At 44.7% G+C, this 26859-nt stretch overlaps 1 protein-coding gene across 1 annotated transcript in view; it reads left to right on the top strand.

The window, feature by feature from the left end:
- The window catches only part of ENOX1 (ecto-NOX disulfide-thiol exchanger 1), a 246523-nt gene that overhangs the window by 92688 nt on the left and 126976 nt on the right, over positions 1-26859 (top strand). Inside the window, exons 7-8 of the mRNA XM_068984510.1 lie at positions 15663-15769; positions 19716-19833. Coding sequence (XP_068840611.1) covers positions 15663-15769; positions 19716-19833 — 225 coding nt within the window. The remainder of the gene's footprint in view (positions 1-15662; positions 15770-19715; positions 19834-26859) is intronic.

Here is a 26859-nt window from a genome sequence, read left to right as displayed (position 1 = left end):
GAGGCTGCACCTTGCATCTCCTCTGGCACGTCCTCATCTGTTTTCTTGACTGAAATCGTAAAAGCCTCCGGCGTCTGAATGAGTGATGACACCCATCCACGATATTTACTGGGTCCCTATTAAGTGCCAGGTAGCACGCAGAGGGCTGGAGTGAAATGTGAGGGGTGTCTGATCTCCCTCTAAACCTCGATGCCCCCCTTTCAGGCAGATTGGCATCCTTGTTCACGTTTCTCCCGCCTAAAAGGCTTTCTCTGAAATCATTTCCTCCTTAGGAACTTCTGAGCCAAACTTTGCAGTTTATTTATTTATATTTTTAAATTTCCACCAAGGGAAATTTGGCTCCCGTGTCCCTGCTGTTGGAAAAAAAGAATTTTATGAAGTGTTAAAATGTTTTCCCATGTCTGTGGTCATCGCTGTTGTTCATCCTTGGGAAGAAAGTTCCCCAGGACTGCCTTAGCGGCTCTCCAGGTTTTCTGCTTCTCCTCTAAATTACACAGATGGCTGTATTTGCCAGTGTTGTCAGAGCTGCAAATGAAAGTTTCATTAAAAAAAAAAAAAAAAACCTCTTGGCTCTAGGGGAAAAAATATCCAGAGACAATATCTTTTGTAATAACTTCCCAGTCAAGGAAGAGCACAGTTTTCTGTTTCATAGGACAGCAAAGCAGATAGCAGAAGGTTCTAGAAACTTGCCAGAACTGAGTTGAGCCTTTTTGGTATCGCCTCCATCTGTCTGTCTGTCTTTCTATGGTACTCGGTCATGTCCGACTTTGTGACCCCCATGTAGCCTGCCAGGCTCCTCTGTTCACAGGCAAGAATGCTGTAACGGGTTGCCATTTTCCTGGGTTGCCTGGAGAACCCGGGTCTCCTGCGTTGGCAGGTGGATTCTTAACCACTGTACCACCTGAGAAGCCATACCTCTACCTATATATATGGTTGGTTAAGTAATACACTATGATATTGGCATTTCTTTTAAAATGTAAGGATAGCAAAAGATGAGAGAGACGTTAAGTGTTACACTCTGGAACAATGAAGAATTTTAGAGGGCTGGATTTTAAGAATTAACATACAAATGTTGGTTGAAACACAGAAGTTAAGGAAATATTATATATAACTCTCAGGCACTAAGGATGAAAGGCTTTCCCCCATTGATCTGAGCCCAGTTGTAGGATCTGGGAAAGAAACCACTACCCAGGACAAGGGGGAGGGGAAGAGGAGGAGAAACAGGGGTGCTCCTGTGAGGAAACAGTCTCTGAGCTACTTTGGAAAGAATCAAATGTTTATTTTTTTTTTTTTTCAGTTTCACAATTTTTTTTTTTTAATTTTAAAATCTTTAATTCTTACATGTGTTCCCAAACATGAAACCCCCTCCCACCTCCCTCCCCATAACATCTCTGTGGGTCATCCCCATGCACCAGCCCCAAGCATGCTGTATCCTGCGTCAGACATAGACTGGCGATTCAATTCTTACATGATAGTATACATGATAGAATGCCATTCTCCCAAATCATCCCACCCTCTCCCTCTCTCTCTGAGTCCAAAAGTCCGTTATACACCGCTGTGTCTTTTTTCCTGTCTTGCATACAGGGTCGTCATTGCCATCTTTCTAAATTCCATATATATGTGTTAGTATACTGTATTGGTGTTTTTCTTTCTGGCTTACTTCACTCTGTATAATCGGCTCCAGTTTCATCCATCTCATCAGAACTGATTCAAATGAATTCTTTTTAACGGCTGAGTAATACTCCATTGTGTACATGTACCACAGCTTTCTTATCCATTCATCTGCTGATGGACATCTAGGTTGTTTCCATGTCCTGGCTATTATAAACAGTGCTGCGATGAACATTGGGGTACATGTGTCTCTTTCAATTCTGGTTTCCTCGGTGTGTATGCCCAGCAGTGGGATTGCTCGGTCATAAGGTAGTTCTATTTGCAATTTTTTAAGGAATCTCCACACTGTTCTCCATAGTGGCTGTACTAGTTTGCATTCCCACCAACAGTGTAGGAGGGTTCCCTTTTCTCCACACCCTCTCCAGCATTTATTGCTTGCAGATTTTTGGATCGTAGCCATTCTGACTGGTGTGAAGTGGTACCTCATTGTGGTTTTGATTTGCATTTCTCTGATAATGAGTGATGTTGAGCATCTTTTCATGTGTTTGTTAGCCATCCGTATGTCTTCTTTGGAGAAATGTCTATTTAGTTCTTTGGCCCATTTTTTGATTGGGTCGTTTATTTTTCTGGAATTGAGCTGCATAAGTTGCTTGTATATTTTTGAGATTAGTTGTTTGTCAGTTGCTTCATTTGCTATTATTTTCTCCCATTCAGAAGGCTGTCTTTTCACCTTGCTTATATTTTCCTTTGTTGTGCAGAAGCTTTTAATTTTAATTAGATCCCATTTGTTTATTTTTGCTTTTATTTCCAGAATTCTGGGAGGTGGATCATAGAGGATCCTGCTGTGATTTATGTCTGAGAGTGTTTTGCCTATATTCTCCTCTAGGAGTTTTATAGTTTCTGGTCTTACATTTAGATCTTTAATCCATTTTGAGTTTATTTTTGTGTGCGGTGTTAGAAAGTGATCTAGTTTCATTCTTTTACAAGTGGTTGACCAGTTTTCCCAGCACCACTTGTTAAAGAGATTGTCTTTACTCCATTGTATATTCTTGCCTCCTTTGTCAAAGATAAGTTGTCCATATGTGTGTGGATTTATCTCTGGGCTTTCTAGTTTGTTCCATTGATCAAATGTTTAAAAGAAATATCTTTTACTAAAGACCTTTTAAAGCCACAGGACCTTCACATTACATCTGAGGGAAAGTGAGGGGCCAGGAAAGTTCCTTGAAGGCCGTGCAACTTTCCGTGCAACTGAGAAGGGAGTGCAGGTTAGTGTGTGTGCTCAAAGAAAGGACACCGTCCCGTCAGGCTGGTGAGAGCATGGCCACAGACGGTGGGAGAGCGCTGTTGGAGGGGCCAGGCGGCTCAGGTGGGCCTGCCCCGCTCGAGCAGGCCGGCGTGTGAACTGAGAAGCCATCTGTCCCTTCGCAAGAAGTTTGCGGGCCTCTGTGTGGTGGGACGGCAGGGGTAGGAAGGATGCATGGGGCTGAGTGGTCCACCTCTATTGACCGAGGGATTCAAACCGGGGGAGGTTTCTGTAGGCTGCGCGGCTGCTGAGAGGTGGAGCCGCAGCCTCAGCCACGCAGGCTCGCTGCCCCTCCCCACCCTCCCAGGATGCCCCAAAGCCCTCTGCCACTCCTAGACCCCTAAAAGCTCTCACCCAGCCCCGCCTTGAGCTTTCCCTTGAGCTTGCAGTCTGGCAGACAGGTGAGCAGGGGCCCTCTTTCCAAACTCTGAGACTCTTTCTTGGTGTCTTTTATATTGGAAAGGGCTCAATGCAATTTCTTGCCCCATCATTGTTCGGTCGCTCAGTCATGTCTGACTCTTTGCCACCCCATGGACCACAGCACGCCAGGCCTCCCTGTCCGTCACCAACTCCTGGAGTTTGCTAAAACTCATGTCCATTGAGTCGGTGGTGCCATCCAACCATCTCATCCTTTGTCGTCCCCTTCTCCTCCTGCCTTCAATCTTTCCTAGCAACAGAGGCTTTTCTAATGACTTAGAAAGAACTAATGACTTAGTTCTTCACATCAGGTCACTGAAGTATTGGAGCTTCAGCTTCAGCATCAGTCCTTCTCAAATCCATACATGACTACTGGAAAAACCATAGTTTGGACTGGTTAGATCTTTGCCGGCAAAGTAATGTATCTGCTTTTTTAATATGCTGTCTAGGTTTGTCAGAGCTTTTCTTCAAAGGAGCAAGCATCTTTTAATTTCATGGCTGAAGTCACTGTCCACAGTGATTTTGGAGCCCAAGAAAATAAAGTCTGTCACTATTTCCATTGTTTCCCCATCTATTTTGCCATGAAATGATGGGACCAAATGCCATGATCTTTGTTGGTTGAATGTTGAGTTTCAAGCCAGCTTTGTCACTCTCCTCCTTCACTTTCATCAGGAGGCTCTTTAGTTCTTCACTTTCTGCCACAAGGGTGGTGTCATCTGCATATCTGAGGTTATTGATATTTCTTCTGGCAATCTTGATTCCAACTTGTGCTTCCTCCAGCCCAGCATTTCTCATGATGTACTCTGCATATAAGTTCAATAAGCAGGGTGACAATATACAGCCTTGACGTACTCCTTTCCCAATTTGGAACCAGTCTATCATTCCATGCCCAGTTCTAACTGTTGTTTCTTGACCTGAGTACAGGTTTCTCATCAGGCAGGTCAGGTGGTCTGATATTCCCATCTCTTTAAGAATCTTCCACATTATATTGTGATCCACAGAGTTAAAGGCTTTAGCATAGTAAATGAAGCAGAAGTACATGTTTTCCTGGGATTGTCTTGCTTTTTCTGTGATCCAGCGGATGTTGGCAATTTGATCTCTGGTTCCTCTGCCTTTTCTAAATCCAGCTTGACCATCTGGATGCTTTTGGTTCACATACTGTTGAAGCCTGGCTTGGAGAATTTTGAGCATTACTTTACTAGCATGTGAGATGAGTGCAATTGTGCGGTAGTTTGAGCATTCTTTGGCATTGCCTTTCTTTGGGATTGGAATGAAAACTGACCTTTTCCAGTGCTGTGGCCACTGCTGAGTTTTCCAAATTTGCTGGCACACTGAATGCAGCACTTTCACAGCATCATCTTTCAGGATTGGAAATAGCTGGAATCCAGATCAGCTGGAATTCCATCACCTCCAGTAGCTTTGTTCTCGTCGTGATGCTTCCTAAGGCCTGTTAGACGTCAGACTGCAGGATGTCTGGCTCTAGGTGAGTGATCACACCATCGTGGTTATCTGGGTCATTAAGTTCTTTTTTGTATAGTTCTTCTGTATATTCTTGCCACCTCTTCTTAATATCTTCTGTTTCTATTAGGTTCATATATTTCTGTCCTTTATTATACATAAACGCAAATATTTGGCTTTTTTGTGTTAGAAAATTCTACTTACTTAAAGCTTTTCTCCAGCTGTTGTTAAAGTCATTTCCACCTCCTTTGACGTTTTTTGCCACCTCCTTTCCAGCAGTTCTCATACTGTGAGGACCAGCAGCATCTTTGGCGTTTTTTGTCTTTGGTGCCTTGTAAAAGGTCTAGCGTTCCCCAGTGTTCGTAAGACTTGGGCTCATAGTAGAGATCCACGTACAAATGGTTATAAATGCATGATGTGAAGTGGCCCAGACGCTATTTCCATTCCCAGCTTTACCACTTGCCAAGTATGTGACTGGTAATGACACCTCTCTGTGAATCTCAGCTTCTTTGTCAGTGAAACAGGCATAACGATAACTCTTGCCTCAGAGAGTTATGGTTGTTCATCGCTCAGTCATATCCAACTCTTTGCAACCCCATGGACTGCAGCACACCAGGCTTCTCTATACTTCACTGTCTCCCAGAGTCTGCTCAGACTCAGGTCCATTGAGTCGATGATGCCATCCAACCACCTCATCCTCCGTTGCCCCCTTCTCTTCCTGCCCTCAGTCTTTACCATCATCAGAGTCTTTGCCAGCGAGTCGGCTCCTCACATCAGGGGGCCAAAGCTTTGGAGCTTCAGTTTCAGCATCAAGTCCTTCCAGTGAATATTCAGGCTTGATTTCCTTTAGGATGGACTGGTTTGGTCTCCTTGCTGTCCAAGGGACTCTCAAGAGTCTTCTCCAACACTGCAGTTTGAAAGCATCAATTCTTTTGTGCTCAGCCTTCTCTATGGTCCAACTCTCACATCCATACATGACTACTAGAAAAACCATAGCATTCAATACATGGAGAGCTGTTGGGAAATTTTAATGAGATAATATTTTTAAATCGGAGATTCTCAAACTTTTATTATGTGTGAGTATGATCTGGAGACCTTAGAAAAGAGCGTCTGGACTGGTGGTTGCCAGAGGCAGAGGGTGGAGGTGCAGGAAAGTGGTGAAGGCAGTCCGAAGGAACAAACTTCTGGTTATAAATAATTCCCGGGGATGAAATGTACAGCATGGCAGCGATAGTTAACAATACTGTAATGCATACTTGAAAGGTGCTAAGACAGTAAATCTTAAATATTTTCCATCACAAGAAAAAAATATGGTACCCAGGTGAGATGATAGATGTTAAGTAACCTTAGGGTAATCATTTCACAATATCTGCCTATAGCAAATCATTATGTGGTACACCTTAAATTTACACAATGTCAATTATATCTCAGTAAAACTGGGAGAATGTTTTTCCGAAGAATAATTTGCTGGACCCCACCCCTAGAGTTTCTAATCAGTAAGTGTAGGGGCTCCTTGCATTTTAATAAGTTTTCAAGTGATGCTTATGGTACTGGTCCAGGATCCACATTTTGAAAACCACTGTTTGAAATCAAGTGTAGTGTCTGCCCAATTAAGTCTAAGAAAGTAGAAATAGCCAACAACTGTTGCCTGATTTTCCTGGCACCACTCATGGAGTTGATGGTGACCCAGAGGAAAGCAGGGTCGCTATTTTGAAGGTCACAAAGAAGAAGGGACACCCGGAAACTGTATCTCTCGCCTTCCTGATGAATGATAGACAAGCCAACTGCCGACAGAGGGGCCGCTTTGATGAATCTGTAGGCATCTTTCTGTGATTCATGATGGAAACTGCAAACGTAGATGGCTCAGATTCAGAGCACCGGCCATTACGTCCTTCAAGCCTTTTCTCATTGATCAGGAATGGCAGAATTTAAACATGTGATGACCAGCTGTTGACATGGGATAGAGAAAGAATCTGAAAAACACTTAGTGGGCAGAAAATTGTAATGAAACTTGGTGATAGCACTTAAAAATTCAGATGCTCTTTATCTTTTTCCCACTGCTAGGAATCTCTTATAAAGATATTTACATAAGAATGTGCCAGAAAATAGGTTTGAGGGTGTCCACTGCGGCCTTGTTAATTATGCACATAAGGCTAGATTTCCAAACACGACCCTGTGGAATTCTCCAGGCAAGAATACTGGAAGTGGGCTGCCATTCCCTTCTCCAGGGGATCTTCCCAATCCAGGGATCGAATGCCGGTCTCCTGCATTGCAGGCAGGGAAGCTCAGATATAGCACAGTGTATATAATAGCACTTCTATGTAAGTTTAGAAAGGTTGCAGATAGAAAAATACACAGTGTGTACTCTGCATATAGCATTTTCTCAGGAGAGATAGGCTCTTAACAGTAGTTGAAAGAGAGACACAGAACGTGCTGAACGGCACAGAGAGCTCAGCCGCATGCTCTGTGATGACCTAGAGGAGAGGGATGGAGGGAGGTTCAAGCAGGAGGCTGTATATGTATACACATAATTGATTCACTTTGTCATACAGCAGAAACTAACACAACGTTGTAAAGCATTATCCTCCAGTTTAAAAATATAAGTAAAGAAATAAAAAGAGACACTGGGTGGGAAGTAGTCAGGATGGGAAGATAGACCTTGACTTCAATTTATTCCTTTTTTCATATATACATATATTACTTTCATTTAGTCCAAAGGGATAATCTAGACAGGGTGATTTATTGGATCTTAAAAAGCCTAATGAGTGCTATATATTGTAAGGGACCATTAAAATTATAATAGTCACATGGATTTTTCTTATGTTACTTCCCTGAATCTTTGAATAGATGCATTAAATAAAGGCATCTACAGTTCTCTGAAATGTAGTGGGATTTATACAAAGCTTAAAAAGTCACTGTCCAATGTCCTAGCATTTATTTGAAGAGTGTCACCATTTCCTGCTTGCTTAAAATTTGCTAAAAGGACCCTTTTCTTTTTCCTTTTTTTCTTTTTTTTTACAGTTTGATTAGCATGTGTTTCTTCCTAGCCCCATCCCATTCCCCCTCAAAATCAGATTTTTTTTTACCTCATCCAGTCAGGAAGTTCAGAACCGTGGCACCTGCTGGTGATGTTTTGGCCGCAGGTGGCTCAGATGGTAAAGAATCTGCCTGCAGAGCAGGAGATGTAAGAGACATGAGTTTGATCCCTGGGTCAGGTGGATCCCCTGGAGAGGGAAATGGCAACCCACTCCAGTGTTCTTGCCTGGGAAATCCCACGGACAGAGGAGCCTGGCGGGCTATGGTCCAGAGGGTCGCAGAGAGTCAGACATGACTGAAGTGGCCTAGCACGCACCCACATTGCAGAAGCCCCGAGTTGGATCCCTGGGTCGGGAAGATCCCCGGAATAAGGGAATGGCAACCCACGCCGGTATTCTTGCCTGGAGAATTCCATGGACTACAGTCCATGGGGTCACGAAGTGTGGGACACGACTGAGCGACTAACCCTTTCACTTTGTAACAAGGCTGTCATGGATTTCACAGGGTTACACAGCATGATTCCTTTGACTTGTCTCAAGACAGAACCCCAGAAGGCCGTTTTTCCTCCTCGACTTGAAATTCCAGCCCATGCCTCCTTAATGTATGGGTTTGGCCGAGTTAATTCTGTTTCCTGGGCTTCCCGCCAGACTGACTGGCTCCTGAGCTGAGGACCCAGAACCAGAGCAAGGGCGCAGGAATCTCTGGGAGCCGCTCTAGCAGCCTCCCCTGTTGTGTTCGACACTAACTGCTCCTCCCTCTGGCTTTGTCTCGCTCCTCTGGGCATCCCAGAAGCCCTGGATCACTTACTCCTTCTCTGTTCTAATTCTTCAATCCACCAAGGCTCATCCATCCCACCCCAGCTTTTAGTATTTAATTACAGCACTGATGAGCCAGGGTGGGGAAACTCCCCTCTTTCACTGGTTACATGCCTTTGAAAATCTCTCAGAGCCATTCACAGAGAATTTGGGAAAATGTTAGCCCTTAAAGGGAAATAAAATTTCCTCTGAACCCCACAGAGTTTAAGGTTCTGTCAGGAACCTAGATAAGTTTTAAGAACAAACATTCTGCCTGGAAGATTTATTTGAGGTGCTCTATGTAAGCAGGCTGCCTGCCTGTGAGGACTTCATCAATTTCTCCAGGTATCTGCCTTTTCCTAGGGGCTCAGTCAAAATCCGCTTGCAGTGCAGGAGAGCTGAGTTTGATCCCTGGGTTGGGAACATCCCCTGGAGAAGGGAATGGCAACTCGCTCCAGTATTCTTGCCTGCAGAATTCCATGGACAGAGGAGCCTGGCAAGCTACAGTCCATGGGGCCCCAAGAGTCAGACACAGACAGCAATTAAACCACCACCACCAAATGGATGGGAGGTTCTGTCACAGCTGTTTGGCAGGAACAGAAGATGCAGGAGGTTCAGAGACTCAGACATAAGCTCAGGAGGATGTGGAGGAGGTCTGTGTTTGTTCTCAGGAGGAGCTTAACCTTTCTCTTTGACTGCTTCCAATGCTTTTCTGTCCAGAGCTCAAAAATCAGGAACCTGGGGCAGCCCAGAAGTCTGGTGCCTGGCTCCTTCCCCAAAAGCGTATTGGAGTGGGATCTGTTCCTGGGTGTTTACCCAGAATGCCCTGTTCTGAGCTTGTCTTTTCTGAGAAGACTGAAGTCAAGTGCTTCTCAAGAGAATTTGTAAAGTTCTCTCTCATGTAAGAAGTCTGTTCTGAAGTCAACACATGTCCAAACAGTTTGAAGTGGGGGAGAAATACTGGGAAAATGTATTAAATTACTTAGTCTTAGGATTTTTTTTGAAGTTCTGAGGAATTTATACACATACATGTGCATGTTATGTATATAAGGGAATGAACAGTCATTCACTAGTAGACTGTTCAGTTCTCTTAAACACTCAACATGCACGCCTATGTGCTAAATTCTTCAGAATTTTAAAAAAAAAATCCTAACAAGTATGTGTGCCTGTTACGTGTATAAGAGAACGGATAATCACTAGTAAGGTGTTCTGTTGGGCTTCCCAGTGGCACAGCAGCAAAGACTTCACCTGCCAGTGCAGGACTTGCAAGAGACGTGGGTTTGATCACTGAGGCAGGAGGGTGCCCTGGATTGGAAATAGCAACCCACTCCAATGTTCTTGTCCAGAAAATCCATGGACAGAGGAGCCTGGCGGGGCTACAGTCCAGGGGATTGCAAAAAGCCAGACACCACTGAGTGCACACACACACACACACTCACTCACTCACACACACTCACACTCACACTCACACTGTCCTTGCTCAGCCTCTGCCTGCTCCCGGTGAGTCCCCCCACCCCGCCCCGTCTCCGCCAGCGGAGCACTCCTGGCCGCTTCTGGTTCCCTGCTGCTTGGTTGGAATCCACTTTTGCTGAAATAAACTTCACCAAGTTTAGTATACTTCAGTTTTTCCTTTCGCAAGAGGTTTCTTCAAAGGGCGATGAGCCGTTTCCTCTTCTCATCCTTCCCTTATGTTCCTTTACACCTGCCAGATGTATCCTCGGGGACCCAACTGTCACCCCTGAAGATGGATGTTCAGGCATCCTTTTGACAAAAAGCAGTCTCTCTCATTCTTTTTTTGAGGATAATTGCTTTGGGGTTAGATCCCTGGGTCAGGAGGATCCCGTGGAGCAGGAAATGGCACCCAACTCCAGTATTTTTGCCTGGAAGATTCCGTGGGCAGAGGAGCCTGATGGGCTGCAGAGAGCCTGACACCTCTGAGCATGCACACACGTAATTTCCTTACAGTGTTGTGTTCGTTTCTGCTGTACAAGGAAGTGAATCATTTCTATGTACCCAGATACGCGCTCCCTCTTGGACTTCCTTCCCGCCCGCATCCCCCGCTCCAGGTCACCGCAGAGCCCCGAGCTGAGCTCCCGGCGCTCTGCGGCAGCTTTCCACTAGCTAGCTTCTTCACGTGTAGCAGCGTATACATGTCAGTCCTCCTGCCCCAGTTCGTCTCACCCTCCCTTGCCCCTCTGTGTCCCCATCGTCTGTTCTCTGCGTGTCTATTCCTGCCCTGCAGACAGGCTCCTCTGTACCATTTTTCTAGATTTCACATATATGCATTATAATAATATATCACATATGTGCTTTTCCCTCTCTGACCTACTTCACCCTGTATGACAGACTCTGGTCCATCCACATCCACCACAAATGACCCCACTTCATTTCCTTTTATGGCCGTCACTTTTAATTTGTCGGACACGACTGAGCGACTGAACTGAACTAACTAACTACGTAGAAACCCATGGCATCACCGACTCAATGGACATGAGCTTGAGCAAGCTCCGGGAGTTGGTGATGTACAGAGAAGTCTGGCGTGCTGCCGTCCATGGGGCTGCAAAGAGTCGGACACGACAGAGCGGCTGAGCTGGACTGAATACATAGAATGGGAGGGAGGATTTGCAAAGTATGAAGAATACATACTAACTCTCTTACTGAGAGCTCTTTCTGTTGATAATGCTTCCAGAATGCTGAAGTATTCTAACCGCTGTAAGCTGGTGTGGGGCCTCCAGCCACCACTCTGCAGACCCCTGGGTGGTGACGGCCCCGTGGGGGTTGACGTGACTTTATTCTGCTCACAGCTCAACTTCTGCACGCTGTCTTTGTGAACGCAGCCCAGCACCATCTTGTGTACTGTTTCTCTCTCTCAGCACTGAAGCAGAGTGTTGAAGATCCCACGTTAGCAACTACTTGTAGTTTTGCCTTGTATAGAATATGTGTGTAAATCATTCTGGGGAAGCGGTGAGTGGTAGTCGAATTCACCAGCTTGCTCTTTGGTGTGTCCTGCTGGAGACGATGAAGACTGAATGATCTTTCCCTGCGACATCAATCCTAGCAGTCGTCCTGATTTATGAATTTAAAAATACGCTGTCTTGGAATCCCATCCATGAGGGCATACTCTTTGAGACAGTGTTTCCCTAATGAGGATGAATTTACGCCAAGCCTAGCATTCTTCTGAGTCCTTTCATGCACTTTTCATTTGAAAGACACATCTGGTTCAGGGGTAGTCTGCACCGAAATGAAAGGAGTCAGCTGGACCTCAGAAATACTGTGTGAGTTATTTTTTAAACCTAAGCCAAGTTACCCAGTTTGGGGATTTTGGTTTTGAGGTTTCTTTAACTTGTTAATATGTGGGGCGGGTTAGGGAGTATAAAACTTAATAAGAAATAAAGATAATCATTTTTGTTAATGTGCTATTGAACAGAATACAATTAATTACATGAACTTGAAAATGGCCCAGAAAATTCAAGATAAATCTCTGAATTCTGACTTTTGTTCCTGCACCTCTGATGTGTGTGAATGTTTTGGCTCCATCTGGATGACCTTCCGGTATCTCAGATTCAGCCTGTCCAGAAGTCAACTCCTGATCTCCTTTTGCAGACCTCCACTGTGCTCATCCTCTTGGTCTCTGGTGTACTTCCCAAGCTTGAGTCATTCTGTTCTCTCTTCTCTCCAGCCTTACAGCAAGTCAGCCACTGTGTCCTATTGCCTCCTTGCTCCTCTCTCCACCCAGTGCCCTGTGTTAATCCAACCTTCATCATCTCTCCCCAACAAATCCTACTTGACGGTGTCTCCTCTGGCTCTGGCTTATAACATACACAGTCCCTCCTGAGTCATTCTCACCCAGATTCAGCCCCATCCCCACCAGCTACTTTCACACAAAGCCCTTTCACAGCTCCATGCCCGCCTTTGAACCAGCTGCCCCTGCCTTCTCTACTGGGCAAGCCATTGATTCATCATTTAAGACTTAGCAGATGTGGCCTTCTTTGGGGATGTTCCACCTGATTCCCACCTAACCGAGTTAGTTTCTGTGTCCCTATCAGTTCAGTTCAGTTGCTCAGTTGTGTCCGACTCTTTGCGACCCCATGAATTGCAGCACACCAGGCCTCCCTGTCTATCACCAACTCCCGGAGTTCACTCAAACTCATGTCCATCGAGTCGGTGATGCCATCCAGCCATCTCATCCTCTGTCGTCCCCTTCTCCTCCTGCCCCCAATCCCTCCCAGCATCAGAGTCTTTTCCAATGAGTCAGCTCTTCACATGAGGTGGCCAAAGTACTGGAGTTTCAGCTTTAGCATCATTCCTTCCAAGAACACCCAGGGCTGATCTGCTTTAGAATGGACTGGTAGCTGTCATCAGTACTGCTCTTGTGTAGGGTAATTACCTGCTTGTCTTTATTTCTCCCTAGAGACAGTGATCTCATCAAGGGCATGAGCTTTGTCTTAATCGTGTGTTTCTAACAATCAGTCAAATGCTTGGTCATTCGGAGGATCTTCTATGTTTGGTGAATGAATGAACGAATTGAACTTATGCCCTGGGATGTGGTAATACCGTGTTCTAAATAATTGAGGCACTTCACCTCAAACAGTGAATATCTTCAAGAGTACTGGGCTTCAGTAGATACCGGGACATCTGTTTTTACCCTTGAACCTGTGCAATCTTTGTTCTACGTGCCTTGCCTTCTGTACGCCTCCATGTGCATTAATGATCCCTCTTACTTTCCTGCCACTCCACACACATATGTGTGACCTCACAATTTTCACTGTTATGTATCCCCTCTATTAACAGCCTTCCCTGACTGGTGGCAGAATGTTGACTTTCACCGCCCCCCAGATACTCAGTCTCAACCCGTCCTGTGCTTTGTCCTCAGGCCTGGTGTCAGGACACCCACCATTCAGGACACCGTCATCTAACCGTGATGCTGGTTAGAGTTCTACTATTAAAAGCAATGGAAACCTTTACTCCCTAACAATCCCACGATCACCACCCCAGACAGATACTCTCATCAGACGGTGGATCCCACTGTGGCCTTTTGGGCCGGCCGCTCTGTGTTGCCCGTGCAGCAGGCAGATTGAAGCCCCAGATTGTTGCAGCCTCCCCACAGACAAAGCAACAGGAAACCTAGGTGGCGGGAGCCAAACCAGTTCTCCACCAGCCACGCAGTTGAGCGGAGCCCTGGGGGTGGGTGGTCAGGGGAAGGTCCGCACTGGGGGTGGCTTGGCGGGACTGGCCTGGCAGTGTTCCTTCCTCTACGTGAGGTGGGAGAGGGGAACTGAGTGTACTCCAGGTCGGGGAGAGCTTAGCTGGCCACAGATCCTCCTGTTCCAAGTAAGCGCAACAAAATCATCAGGTGACCAGAGGATGAAGTTTGATAAGGAGGTTCGGAGTTGGGATTCCCTTGAGGCAGAAGACAGTCCACGGGAGAGCCCCTGTGAAAATCACCCACAGAGTGAGAAGTAAGTTGCTCGTTAATATTAGAAGATATTTACCGTGTAGTAGGGCTTCCTGGCTGACTCAGTTGTGAAGAACCCACCTGCCAATGCAGGAGACATGAGAGACGCAGGTTCGATCCCTGGGTTGGGAAGATCCCCTGGAGGAAGGCATGGCAACCCACTCCAGTAATCTTGGCTTAGAAAATCCCCATGGATAGAGGAGCCTGGTGGGCTACAGTTCATAGGGTTGTGAAGAGTCGGACATGACTGCAGCGACTTAGCCAGCACCATGTAGTCAGTGAAGGAGATCCGCTTTCTTCCTCTACTCCATCACACACTTGTTTGTTTTGTGGGCTCACTTTTGAAATCGGGGCACCAGGTGCTGCTCTTCTGCGGGCATTATTCTATTTCTCTTTGACATTCTTTGGACACCTGGAAGATTTGGAAGAGCTTTGATGTCCTTTTTTATAATAGAGCCCTGGGAAATCACTTAAGAAAGATTTATGTTAAGTAGAGCGTTAGCATCCATAAGAAGCTCATTTTACCTGTGCTTTCCTAACATTTCCTAAATGTTTAGAAGTTCAGGTTTAATCATACAGTTCATTCAGTGCCACGATTTCCTTAATCCCGTGCTTGAGCAAAATTAAATCTGCAGTCGGTTGGCCCCACCTCTGAGCTGCACTGCTAAGGGTCCTTTCCTTTCCCTGGAGAGCTTTGTTCACCACCCCTCAGCACTGACCTGGACATAGGACCTCGCCTGGAAGCCACAGAAGTGCTACGTTAAGTCAAAGTGATAGAAATAGGACTTCAAGGTGTTGGGAGCCTGAGCGGGGAGGGGAGCGTTATGAAAGTGAAAACGGAGTCACCGAGAATGGTCCATGGCCGTGCTGAAATCATGGAGGGCACCGTATGGTGTTGCGTTAAGACCTGCATGCAGTGTGCTGCTGGTTGGGTGAGAGCCTCGGTCTGTCTTGAAGTGGAGGCGATGGCTCCTGTTTACTGCCGGAGGGCTGGAGGGCTGGCTGCAGTGGGTGCCACAGGGGAGAAAGGGGGACCAATGAGTAAAAATGGCCTTGAGACCACTACTCACTGCCCTGCCTTGGAACTTGGACACGGTAATGTCTTCAGAGGGTGGCCACAGGGCCCTTGAGATGGAGGCCAGCAGAGGGAAAGGCGGATGTTTGGCTCTTGCTCGTTCAGCCACTCCAGCCCGGCTTCACTTCTCAGCCCCCACCCCAGGCGCTCCTGGATCTTAGATCTGTGTCTGTATGCCACCACCAGTGCCTGGATACCTATAGATCTGCGTCGACAGATCCACCAAGGCATGTTTTTAGACACGAGCTAAAGAAGGCTTGGGTGCCAATGTCCGTGCCCTTTCCCCAGCCATATTTAGAACTTGTGTTAACCTAAAGTTGTGGAGACAGACTTGAAGGGAGACCTCCCCAACCTTGCTAACATGTAAGTACAAAAAGGCACAAGTTGGATGGATATGGATGATGTCATTTCTACTGTGACATCACCTATAGACTCTGAGTGCCTTTGCTTTGCTTCCCTGGAGTGATCACAACATAAATTACTTGTCTTGTTTGACTTCCTTGTTCACCAAAGTTGAGCAGATTGTGGCCGTTTTCAACGCTTCTACCAGACAAAAAGCTTGGGACCATTTCTCGAAAGCTCAGCGCAAGAACATAGACATTTGGCGAAAGCACTCTGAGGTTGGTGATTTTATTATTACTTTCTAACCACCGTCACACAGCTGGATTGCCAGGGAAGAGTGTGGCTGCAGCCATGATGGTTTCTGTTACAGCGGGCAGTCCACCGGCCCGGATCCTGTCTCACTGTCAGCCCCACATCCAGCTCAGATTGGTCCCCTGGTCCATAAAAGCAGCTGACCTGATGCCTGGAGGACGGAGAGCTTTTCTTTCCTGCAGAGAAAAGCATCTCTCCCATTCATAGTAAAGAGCTCAGAAATAAGCCCTCGGCGTAATCATCGTGCCGAAAAAAGTGTAATGTAAAATAGAAAACTGGTCTTTACTGCGGCGCCATGGTTACCATTTGCCCCTTGGCTAGAAATGGCAAGTGTGCCTTTCATCCGCATCTTCTCATCTTAGGCAGTGCTATAGTCCCCTGTGCCAGCCGATGGGGCCCGTCAGATCCCTCCCCAGAGCAGATGTCCCCAGGTAGTGAATGTCCCAGCTAGCACTGTCCACCTTTCTACATCAGTGCATGTGTGAAGTGTGAGTATCTACCCCAAGGCAAGAGCTCAGACCTCGACCTTCCCTGCCACTTAGAAGAACCGGAATGTGTCTTGAGTCATTGCTCGTCCAGCTGTTATTTTTAACCCTGCAGTGTAGTGTACGCTTTGAACCTGTAATTTGAAAGTAAGTATACTGTCTTTGTTTGCTTCTTCTTTTTTTTTTTAATTTAACGAGAGAATGTCTTTCATTTGGATGCTTCTCCATCTCTAGCATGTTAATATTAAAGCTCTCTAAATGATAACCCCCTCTTTCCATATCCCAAACTTATAGAAGGTAAGGTTTATTTATTTAACGACTTTGGCTCACACTTTGAAAATAAGTGTTTTATGTAGAGTTTGAGGAACCACAAAGTGCTGGGGAATCAATCATCTGGGTAGCATTTTAAGTGCCCATTAACTAATGCTAAATTACAGCTGAATACCAATGGCGCTAGCTGTAGCATCCACATGCATACCAAATGAATTCTTTATTATCACTGTTATTATGGTGAATACTGAGTGACTTCACAATAATGGGACACTTAAAACGCTAGTGCAATTTATTATGAAGAAGGACATTTTTTATTTTGTTCACAAATTCGGAGAATGTGGCCGGTGACTGATACAATTCTGTTCCTCTGCCCAGGATGATGGATAAGGAGGAGGTGGGGTTTCTCTTCAGTGTTGGGGAGAGGGGGTCAGAAAACCAACAGGAGCTCATCTCAGGCTCTTGCAGACGCTGACTCAGGACCCATGTCAGGGTTGATTTTCAGGAGGAAAGAGTCCCAGAAATCAGTGATGAACTATCCAAGATGGGTGTTCTGAAATACTCACTGGAATCCATAAAGCACAATTCAGATGTGGGAATGATCTGCCTATGAATTGTTTACTTTTTTGGCTTCACACAAAACCAGACCTACTAGGAGAAATGTTAAAAGAAGGGCGGGTGGCTTGACGCTAGATAAATCCAGACCTACCAAATCTGGCATTAGTACATGGGGGTCAGCAACTCACTGATGCATCAGGCTTCCTGCCGTGTCTGATCCTGCTCCCCTAGCCCTGCCGCCTACCCCTGTGCAGGGCCATCCTCTTCTTTGCTGAACAGGACATGCAAAGCGTTCCGGCTTTGTCCCAAGGAACCCTGCTTGCTTCACTCCCTCCTGGGAGGCAGAAACGGAAGCAGTCCAGAGAGACGCTCCTGGAAAGGGTCTTTGTGTCTCCCTGCCACTCCCACTGCCTCTCTTGATATACCAGGAGATAGAATTCTAAATTACCTTTGATTTTCTCTCCTCCATGTCGCCTAACTGATCAAATACCAGTTGGCAGCTTAACATTGTGGATGATTTCTCAGTTGCATATAAGCTTGATAATTGGCTTGATTTTCTCCACGTTCCCGTGAACAGCATCTGTTAATTATCGGCAACACCTTTACAGATTTATTAGAGTGTACTAGTGATTTACTGCTGAACCAGAGGCACCCTGTGGAAACACCCACAGCTTTTTGTTCCCCCTTCAGTTTTTTTTTTTCCTTTCCATCACCCTTCCCCATGAGAACAGCTACTGTATAACAGTTTGTCATTAATTGTAAAGACTAAACAACAGACCCTTTCAGCCTCCTTTATTCTTTCCACCTGAAGTTTCTTTGTTTTGAGTATTTTCAGGCCACCTCCTGGGGAAAGTGGGCTCCTTGTCAGTGGAAAGATTAGCTGTCCACAATCTAAAAAATCTCCCCACTAATCACATGTGACATCCACCTGCGAGCTCCGACGGTGTTATTTAAGACGGAATTGGAACCTCTGTCTGCTGGGTGGCATGGTCAAATAAGGGAACGCTGCCTTCATCCTTGTGCCGCTCAGGACTGCCCTGTGACGGGTGGTCCTGTCCCAGGGATGTCCCTTCTACCTCTCCTTCTCTCTGTCTTAGGTGACTTCCCTGTTTCTGCAGTAGTGGTTCCTGGGGTTCAGAGCTGACCGTGCGAGTGTGATTGGCAAAACATAATTCCCCATCCATCGTGCTTCAGTTACAATCTGTGCACTGTGGAGAGAGGAGAATTGAGAGAACCTATGACAGAATAATACAGACACATCCATCCATTGAAAGGGCACTTTGTGTTTAAAGTCATGCCATTAATACATTAGTGTTGTGATTTAGTTTTATTGTGAGTCATACATTTATTTATTATAAAGTGAAATTATATTAACTGTTTGACTTTTATTTAGAGACTTTGGTTTAAATGGGGAGAAAAATAATAATGCAACCCTGCCCTTGTTTTTTTCCCCGTTTGAGGCCAGAACATGTAAGAGAACAGAATAGATAAGAATTTATAAATATATATTATCCAGCTTGATGCAAAATAGTAATATACTAATTTAATGTAAACCATTACAGTATCCTGATTTTTAGGCAAAGTAGTAAACAATTTATTATGTAATTCTTTATATTTGAAAATGAATTTTAACATAACACTTTTCCATTCAAACAGCCTTGTATTACTACTGTCTCGTTTATGTGTGAGTAGACTGAGACTCAAAGAAATTAAATGCCTTGATTACAGTCACTTCTCTGGGAAACAGAGAAAAATACAGTCCTTAGATCTTAAAGGGATGCTAAAGCAATCATTGCATCACAAACAATAAACCCCTGTGATAATGTGAAACACCAGAAAAGAAGGCATCTGCTTTTATTTTGTCCTGGAACACCTTTGGATATCTGAAGTGTGTGTGTGTGTGTGTGTGTGTGTGTGTGTGTGTGTGTGTGTGTGTGTGTGTGTGTGTGTGTGTGAGAGAGAGAGAGAGAGAGAGATCACATGTGGGCACATACATTCAGGGACACTATTATGCGTGGACTTAATTTTCAACTTAATGAACCAAATCTCACATGATGCTAAGAATGTCACATTAACTTGTTTATTAACTTGTTTATCCTCAAAACTCTTATTGTCACACTATCTCAGTGAGTGAATTGACCCTAAGAAAGATGAAATATACCTAAAATGACCCCAGTAGTTTAGTGGTAGATGAGGCCTTTTTAAAAATTCTCCTGTGTGCATTCCTAATCACTAGCTGAGTCCCTCCAGTGTGCCATTGCTGGTAATAGACATTTCTGTGGGAGCCTCAAAACAGCCCTGCCAGGGTGGATGTTATTGCCCCCATTTTTACCAAAGAGGAAATTAAGACTCAAGAGATTGAATATCTTGCTGACGAGCCCTTGACTCACCTTTGGTGAGCAGGGATTTCTCACGAATCAGATACCGAATCCCTCGGTCTGTCCGCACCCCAGACCCCGGAGAACTCCCCTCTGGGTTAGGTGGGGCAGTGTTTGGGAGGTGAAGACATGTCTGTATCAGTCTTAATACCCCGAGAGACCGCTGAGAAAGCAGTGTCATGTGTCTGCAACTCTGACGCCCGTGGGTCCTCTGCTTCCAGGAACTTCGGAATGCTCAGAGTGAGCAGCTTATGGGCATCCGTCGTGAAGAAGAGATGGAAATGTCGGACGATGAGAACTGTGACAGCCCCACTAAAAAAATGAGAGTCGATGAATCAGGTAACGCTGATCACCACCACACCCTTGTGAGCTACCATAATGATCTTCCTAATCTTAGCTGGGGCGTACATATCGGCAGGTGGTCACATCACTCACTTTTATTTGAGTTATACTAAACTTTTCTTCTTTGAGTGACTCTGCCTTTTATTAATAGAACTTGAAATTCCTTCTTGGAAACATAATGATTTAAATTGTCCCAGTCGTTCCTTATCTGCATGAGTCTGGGCCTGTTAAGACTTTATTTTTCGGGGACATTTGTCTGTCCCATAAAAATCCTCTTCCAGAGTGTGGCAGCCACTGCCAATGCTGAAATACAGATAAAATTTGGTTTCAGTCAGTGTACTTCTTTCATGGAAAATGTTTAATCCCTAAAGAAGATTTCTAGCCTCCAAAGCAACATGCTTGGAGAATTAGATTTTTTTCCAATAAATTTTAGTTCCTAACCTATGATCAAAGGGATGGCCCTATTCGGTACCAAGAAAGGGGCATCAGTCCTTGAGTTGTAAAAAGGAGAGAGGCTTAGAGAGAATCTTGCTTTATATGCTCTGACTAATCTGAGATGCCGACTTAAAACTCTTTTTCCCAAATTGTGTGTAATTCCCTTGGTGTTGTATCAATAAAAGCACGCAGGGGAAATGCTCACTCAGAGGTGGGAGACACCCAGGGAGACTGCTTGTCTGAGGGGAGGAGTGTTGCCTGAAGGGTCTGGGAATAACCACCATTCCCACCAAAAAGGGAATAAAAGAGTCCCCTCTCCCAGGCCTTTTAACAGAAGGACTCAGGTGACCAGGAACAACAGATTTTTATGAATTTGTTAGTAGAGGCCAAAATCAGGATTACAAAATGATCAGGTCATCAGGATTTCAAAGTTGTCAGTTAGGCTGCTTCCGTGCCTTGGCCATTGTCCGTGGTGCTGCTGTGAACTCAGGATACATGTATCTTTTTGAATTAGAGTTTGTCCAGGTGTATGCCTAGCAGTGGGATTGCTGGATCATACGGTCGTTCTATTTTTAGTTTCCTGAGGGACTTCCAGGCTGTTCTCTACAGCGGTTGTTCCAACTTATATTCCCACTAACAGTGTCGGGGTTTTCCCTTTTCTCCATATCCTCTCCAGTGTTTATTATTTGTAAACTTTTTTAATGATGGCTGTTCTGATCGGTGTTTTGATTTGCATTTCTCTAATAGTTAGTGATACTGAGCATCTTTTCATGTGCCTGCTTGCCATGTGTATGTCTTCTTTGGAAAAATGTCTATTAAGGTCTTCTGTCCATTTTTAAATAGGGTTGGTTGTTTTCTGTTGTTGTTTATTTGTATGAGCTATTTGTATATTTTGGAGATTAAGCCTTTGCCAGTCACATCTTATTTTCTTCCAGTCCGTAGATTGTCTTTTTATTTTTTTTTTTTTATGGTTTCCTTTACTGTGCAAAACCTTATAAGTTTGATTAGGTCCCATGTATTAATTTTTTAATTTCTATTGCCTTGGGAGACTGACCTAAGAAAATATTGGTATGATTTATGTCAGAGAATGATTTTCCTCTTTTCTTTTCTAGAAGTTCTATGTTGTCATGTCTTATGCTCAAGTCTTTAAACCATTTTGAGTTTATTTTTGTGCATGACATGGATGTGTGTTCTAACGTCGTTGATTTACACGCAGTTGTACAGCTTTCTCAGCACCATCTGATGAAGATTTTTTTTCCCCATTGTATAGTCTTAGTTCCTTTGAAAGAGATTAATTGACCGTAGGTGTGGATTTATTTCTGGACTCTGTTTTATTCCATTGATCAATATGTCTGTTGTTGTACAGATAACCGCACTGTTTTGATTACTGCAGCTTTGTGGTATTGTCTGAAGTCTGGGAGAGTTATGCCTCCTGGAGACAACCTAAATGTCCATCGACACACGAATGGGTAAAGAGAATGTGGTGCATATACACAAGGGAATACTACTCAGCCATAAAAAAGAGTGAAATAATGCCATTTGCAGCAACATGGATGCAGCTAGAGACTATCATACTGAGCGAAGTAAGTCAGAGAAAGATAAAGACCACACAATCTCATTTATGTATGGAATCTAAGATACGGCACAAATGGACCTATCTGCACAACAGAAATAGAGTCACAGACACAGAGAATAGACTTGTTGTTGCCAAAGGGGAGTGGGGGTGAAGGAGTGGGATGGACTAGGAATTCGGGATTGGTAGATGTAAGCTATTACATTTAGACCGGATAAACAGCAAGGTCCTGCTGTAGAGCACAGGCAACTATAATATATCCAGGCTCCTGGGATCCATAATGGAAAAGAATGTATGTGTATAACTGAATCACAGCAGAGAGTGGCACGGCAGTGTAAATCAACTATACTTCTATTTTTTAACTAATTAATTAAAAAAAATTTTTATAAGCTATAAGAACGCTCTGTTTCTGCAGTGCTTTAGGAGAGAATAAGATGATCACAAGAAAAAGCTCCTGCACAGAAGCATACAGAGGGGAGTTTCATTGCCTTAGAGCAGTGGTTCCTGAACACATTGTTCCCCAGCCCAGCAATATTAGCATCCCCTAGGAACTTATTCAAAATGTAAACTTCTTGGGTCCTACTCAGGACTTACTGAATCATCAACTCCAGGGGATGGGGGAGGAGGGTTGTGAGATCCAAGAATCTGTGATTTTAAAAAGCCCTGTGGGGAATCCTCATGCAGGCTCAAATTTGAGAGCCAGGCCTTAGAAAATTTCCCTTTCATCCTCAAATTCCATTCATTTAAATCTTTCAAAGCCTAGCGTAAAAGCAGGCACCACAGTACTGTGTTTTGAAGCCATATATCTTTTGTCTGGAAAATGAACCAAACACTTATGTGTCAATGTAATGTCTCTTATTAAACTGATGTCACGTTTCTCAGGACTGCTCGATTACTGGGGTTGGATTTGCTTATGTGAGGAAAGCACCTTCCGCAGAGCATTTCTATTCTGCACACTTTCATATATCAGAAGAAGAGAGTGAGTTTGGGTGTGATTTTTCTTAAATTCAACGAGCTCTTCCAATAAATAAGTAATTTTTTTCTCAAAAAGAGGCTTTCATCATTTTTGAAGTTTCTAGATGTGGGGCAAGTTTGCACAAAACCTGGATCCTTAACATCCTTATAAGGTAGGTGGGGAAGAAAAGACTAGGCTCAATCAGGAATTCTGATTGAAACTGTAAGTTTTTTTCTTGTTTGGTGGGTGGTGACATTTCTTTTTAAACAACCTACCAATTTCTCAAGTAAGAAATATGTATAATTTCATACCCTGCTCAGGAGCAGACAAGAATAATAATAAGCCACAGAGAAAATCTTACAGACTGTGGTAGCAAGCATGTACCTATGGAATGACCTGCAATCTCTGCTCAAGAAGAATCCTCAAGATACCAAGGACCTCTCTTCTCAGTCAGGACCACAAAGATGCTCCCAGGAGGTTTGACTGAGGAGCCCTTCCCAGACCGCTATGACTTTTTTTTTCCCCCAGGCATCTCATAAGAGCCTGAAATAAGACCTGAGCTTGCAAAAACGTTCTCCAGGCTTGTTCCTTGGGTCAGCAGAATTAATGAACTCAACCAGTACATGATCCACACCAGGTGCCAAGAGCAGAGATGAAAGAACAGAGAGCAAATGCCAGGCCCTGAGGAGTTCGGAGTCTTTCCTGTGCTTTTCCAAACGAGATGGGCCAGAGAACGTGGCATGTGGTTTATGAGGCAAGTGCAGGACTGATGAGATGGAAGGGAAAGCCACCCTTGTTCCACCGGGCCCTCAAGACCCTGCCAAAAGGCAGGTGGTGGTGCCTATTCAGGGGACACAGCCTGAGAGCAGGAATCCGTTGATCTTTGGCCAAGCCTCAGACAAAAGATCCCTGTGAACTGCTGAAAGTGGTTCAGGTTCGGCTGCCTGCACTGCAGCCTGAGGGAAGCGGGTCTTTCAGAAGCATCTCTTTAGGTAACGGGCCACTCATTTTTTTTTTTTTTAGCTACAAATTTGCATGTCTAGTCACCTCTTAGCAGGCCTCTGAAGACAGCACTTTACTGCACTGACACGGAAGCTGCCAGACTCACAATAGAAGTAAGCTTCTGCATCTTTTCCAGTGATTCCAAACCTTTTTGACACCAGAGGCTGGATTCATGGAAGAGATTTTTTCCGTGGACTAAGGGATAAGGGTATCGTTTCAGGATGATTCAAGCACATTGCATTTATTGTGCACTTTATGTCTATTATTATTACATCAGCTCCACCTCAGGTCATCAGGCATCAGATCCCAGAGGTTGGGGTTCCCTGCTCTAAGGAATCCCCTGGCCCTTCCTCTTCCTCTGAAATCTTGAGATTTTCCCTCAGACCTTTCTGGCAGCAGCTGACCTAGAAATTCTTAGAAATGCCAGGAGGGGATCTCCTCCTGGGAGCCTCCTACCAGTCCTGCCTTCCGAGAACAAAAAACCAACCTCCACAGGTTTTATTTCTCATGGGGAGATGGAGAGAATGGACTTTGGTTTTCGGAAAAGGAAAGATTTCTATGATACCTTGAGTTTAATTTTTTCTTTTAATCAAAGTTTTTCAGGCCATCTCTGCTCTTCTGATTAAGAATGCTTCCTTGTACTTTGGCTGTTTACCACTCCTGGTAATTTACAGTGTGTCTTTGGCCAGAGTTCGCCCAGACCAGCTGTCCCTTCCACTCTGGGCAGGCTGGTCACTGAGGCTCAGCAGGTGACTCTTAAAGAGGGAAAAGGGATTTGCTGGAGCCAAACTGAAATGCTGATGAAAATGAAAATGAGTTTTGTTATTACATTTGAAAATCAAGACAGACGTATCAAAGCATTCGTTCGGGAAGATTGGCATCCTGCTCCAAAACCCCTGAAGATAATTGCTGATAAAAATTCAAATGTATTGTTGCACAGTCTGCCTCCTGCTGCAATCAAGCCAAACTTTTAAAACCAAGTGTATTCCTACTTCCCTCTCTCTCTCCCGCCCACTCCCTCTCCCTCCCTCCCCGCAGCTTGCTTCTCCCTCAGCTTTCTCCTTCCTCCCTCCAGATTGGCAGGGGAGGGGGCGCAGGAGTGCGCTGGAAGGAAGGGAAGGAGAGAGGAAGTCTGTCCTAAATCCTAAGGCCTCCTTTGGCAGAACCTGATGAGCATCAGTGTTGAGAGTTCATGCATCTTGTGAAGCCCGTCCGACTAGCACATGACAAGTAACTCAGTGGCTGTTAACTCTGCCTCTTAATCATCCTTCAACACCTGGTCCTGGGCTTTTCACCAAGTAAGTGCTCAATAAAAGCTGGTTGACTTCAGTCGCATCATCTTCTTCTTCCTGTCTGTTTTGGATGGTGCCGTCCCGTAAGTCAGAGGATGGTAGCCTTAAGAACACTTGCTCCGGTTAAATGGCAATGTCAGGCATGAAGTGGCGTGTTCAAACAGGGATGGTTGATTTCTCCACAATGTTCAGAACTTCTGCATGCCCAGAATTCCCGTGCCACATGCTGAAGAGGCTATGACCCAGAGAGTTGAAACTCTAGTATTAACCTAATGATCAGCAAGCATTTGTCAGTCACCTTCTTGTGTTCAAGGCACTATGGACCCAGGGGTACGGGGAGAGTTTAGACACAGTCTGCCTTGCCCTCCAGGCTATAAGATACTTTTTGAAGAGAAATATGAACATTTTTTAAGTTAATAGAAATGCAGTGCCTGAAGCCAAATATGTTTCAAGCCATTAATTTAAATTCAGTATAAAACAAAATGAGCATCGCTTCCAGTGTGTGTACCTCATGCAGTATTTGGTGAGTATACATTATATGTTGAACACAGATTTGAGAAAAGTAAAACTAAAACAGCCCTTGCTTAACACACAACCCTTAAACCATTCCATAATGTACAGACACTCTTGGGTTTTAACTACACCTCATTTAAACTCAGAGTTCTTTGTAGGGACAAATACTCTTAATTATGAAGAGTGTTGTCCAGGTTGTCGACTTTCCACGGAGACCCAACCACAGCATAGGTACAGACTTCTTTTTAATTCCAGTAAGAAGTCAAACAAGGATTTTTGACAACTGAGTCAAATTAGGGACTCATAAATGGGTCAGCAGTATTCAGTATGTCTGAAGTTTCATTTACAGCCGGAAGTCAGGTTAAAAGATTAATAATCATAAAGTTCTCTCTGGCTGTCCCTGATTTCTTTGAACACCAGGACTGCCTTCATTTTTCTGATTCAGTTTATTTCCTGGAAGAAAGTGCTTTTGAGAGCCATGAAGGAGACCCAACAGAGATATTCCAATTAGACACCAGCCCCAGAGGCTCACCTAAGGTGTTTGTAGATTTCCCGTTTTCACATGTGATGGTAACCCAAAAGGGAAATAAGAATGGTGATGTGTGTCCATCAGTCGGCACCGAGTTAAACATGAGCATTTTATTACCACAGTTGAGTGTCTTCTGGGACCTCCAGGGCCATACAAGAAGATGTGATCAGCCACAACTTACATGGCTTCAAGATGAGGAAATCAGTCTTCAGAAGTGCGCTGAGCAGCCAGCTTCGCTCCTAATCTCTTGACATGGAGCTTCATTTGCAAGCAGTCCAGGCTTCTGCTCTTTCTTCCTTTGTATTTTAATCTTGCTAATCTTGCCAAAGGAAATCAAATCGATGTTTATTTGGGGCAGATTTTTCAGTTCCCTGGTGATTTCGTGTGCAGCAGCAGTTCTCATCTCATGATGGATGTATTTCTGAGAAGTGTATAAATCATTCTTTACCTTTTATATGTAAGAGGTATGCGTCGTGCGTGCCAAGTCACTTCTGTCGTGTCCAATTCTGTGCGACCCTGTGGACTGTAGCCCGCCAGGCTCCTCTGTCCATGGGATTCTGCAGGCAAGAATACTGGAGTGGGTTGCCATGCCCTCCTCCAGAGGATCTTCCTCACCCAGCGGTCAAACCCACATCTCTTTGGTCTCCTGCATTGGCAGGCGAGTTCTTTACCACTAGCGCCACCTGGAAAGTCCCAACCCTGTGGTGGAGGGTTGCTTGTCACA

Source organism: Capricornis sumatraensis, chromosome 12, assembly GCF_032405125.1.
Source record: "Capricornis sumatraensis isolate serow.1 chromosome 12, serow.2, whole genome shotgun sequence".
Taxonomy (NCBI): Eukaryota; Metazoa; Chordata; class Mammalia; order Artiodactyla; family Bovidae; genus Capricornis; species Capricornis sumatraensis.
This window is presented reverse-complemented; position numbering and strand designations above follow the sequence as displayed.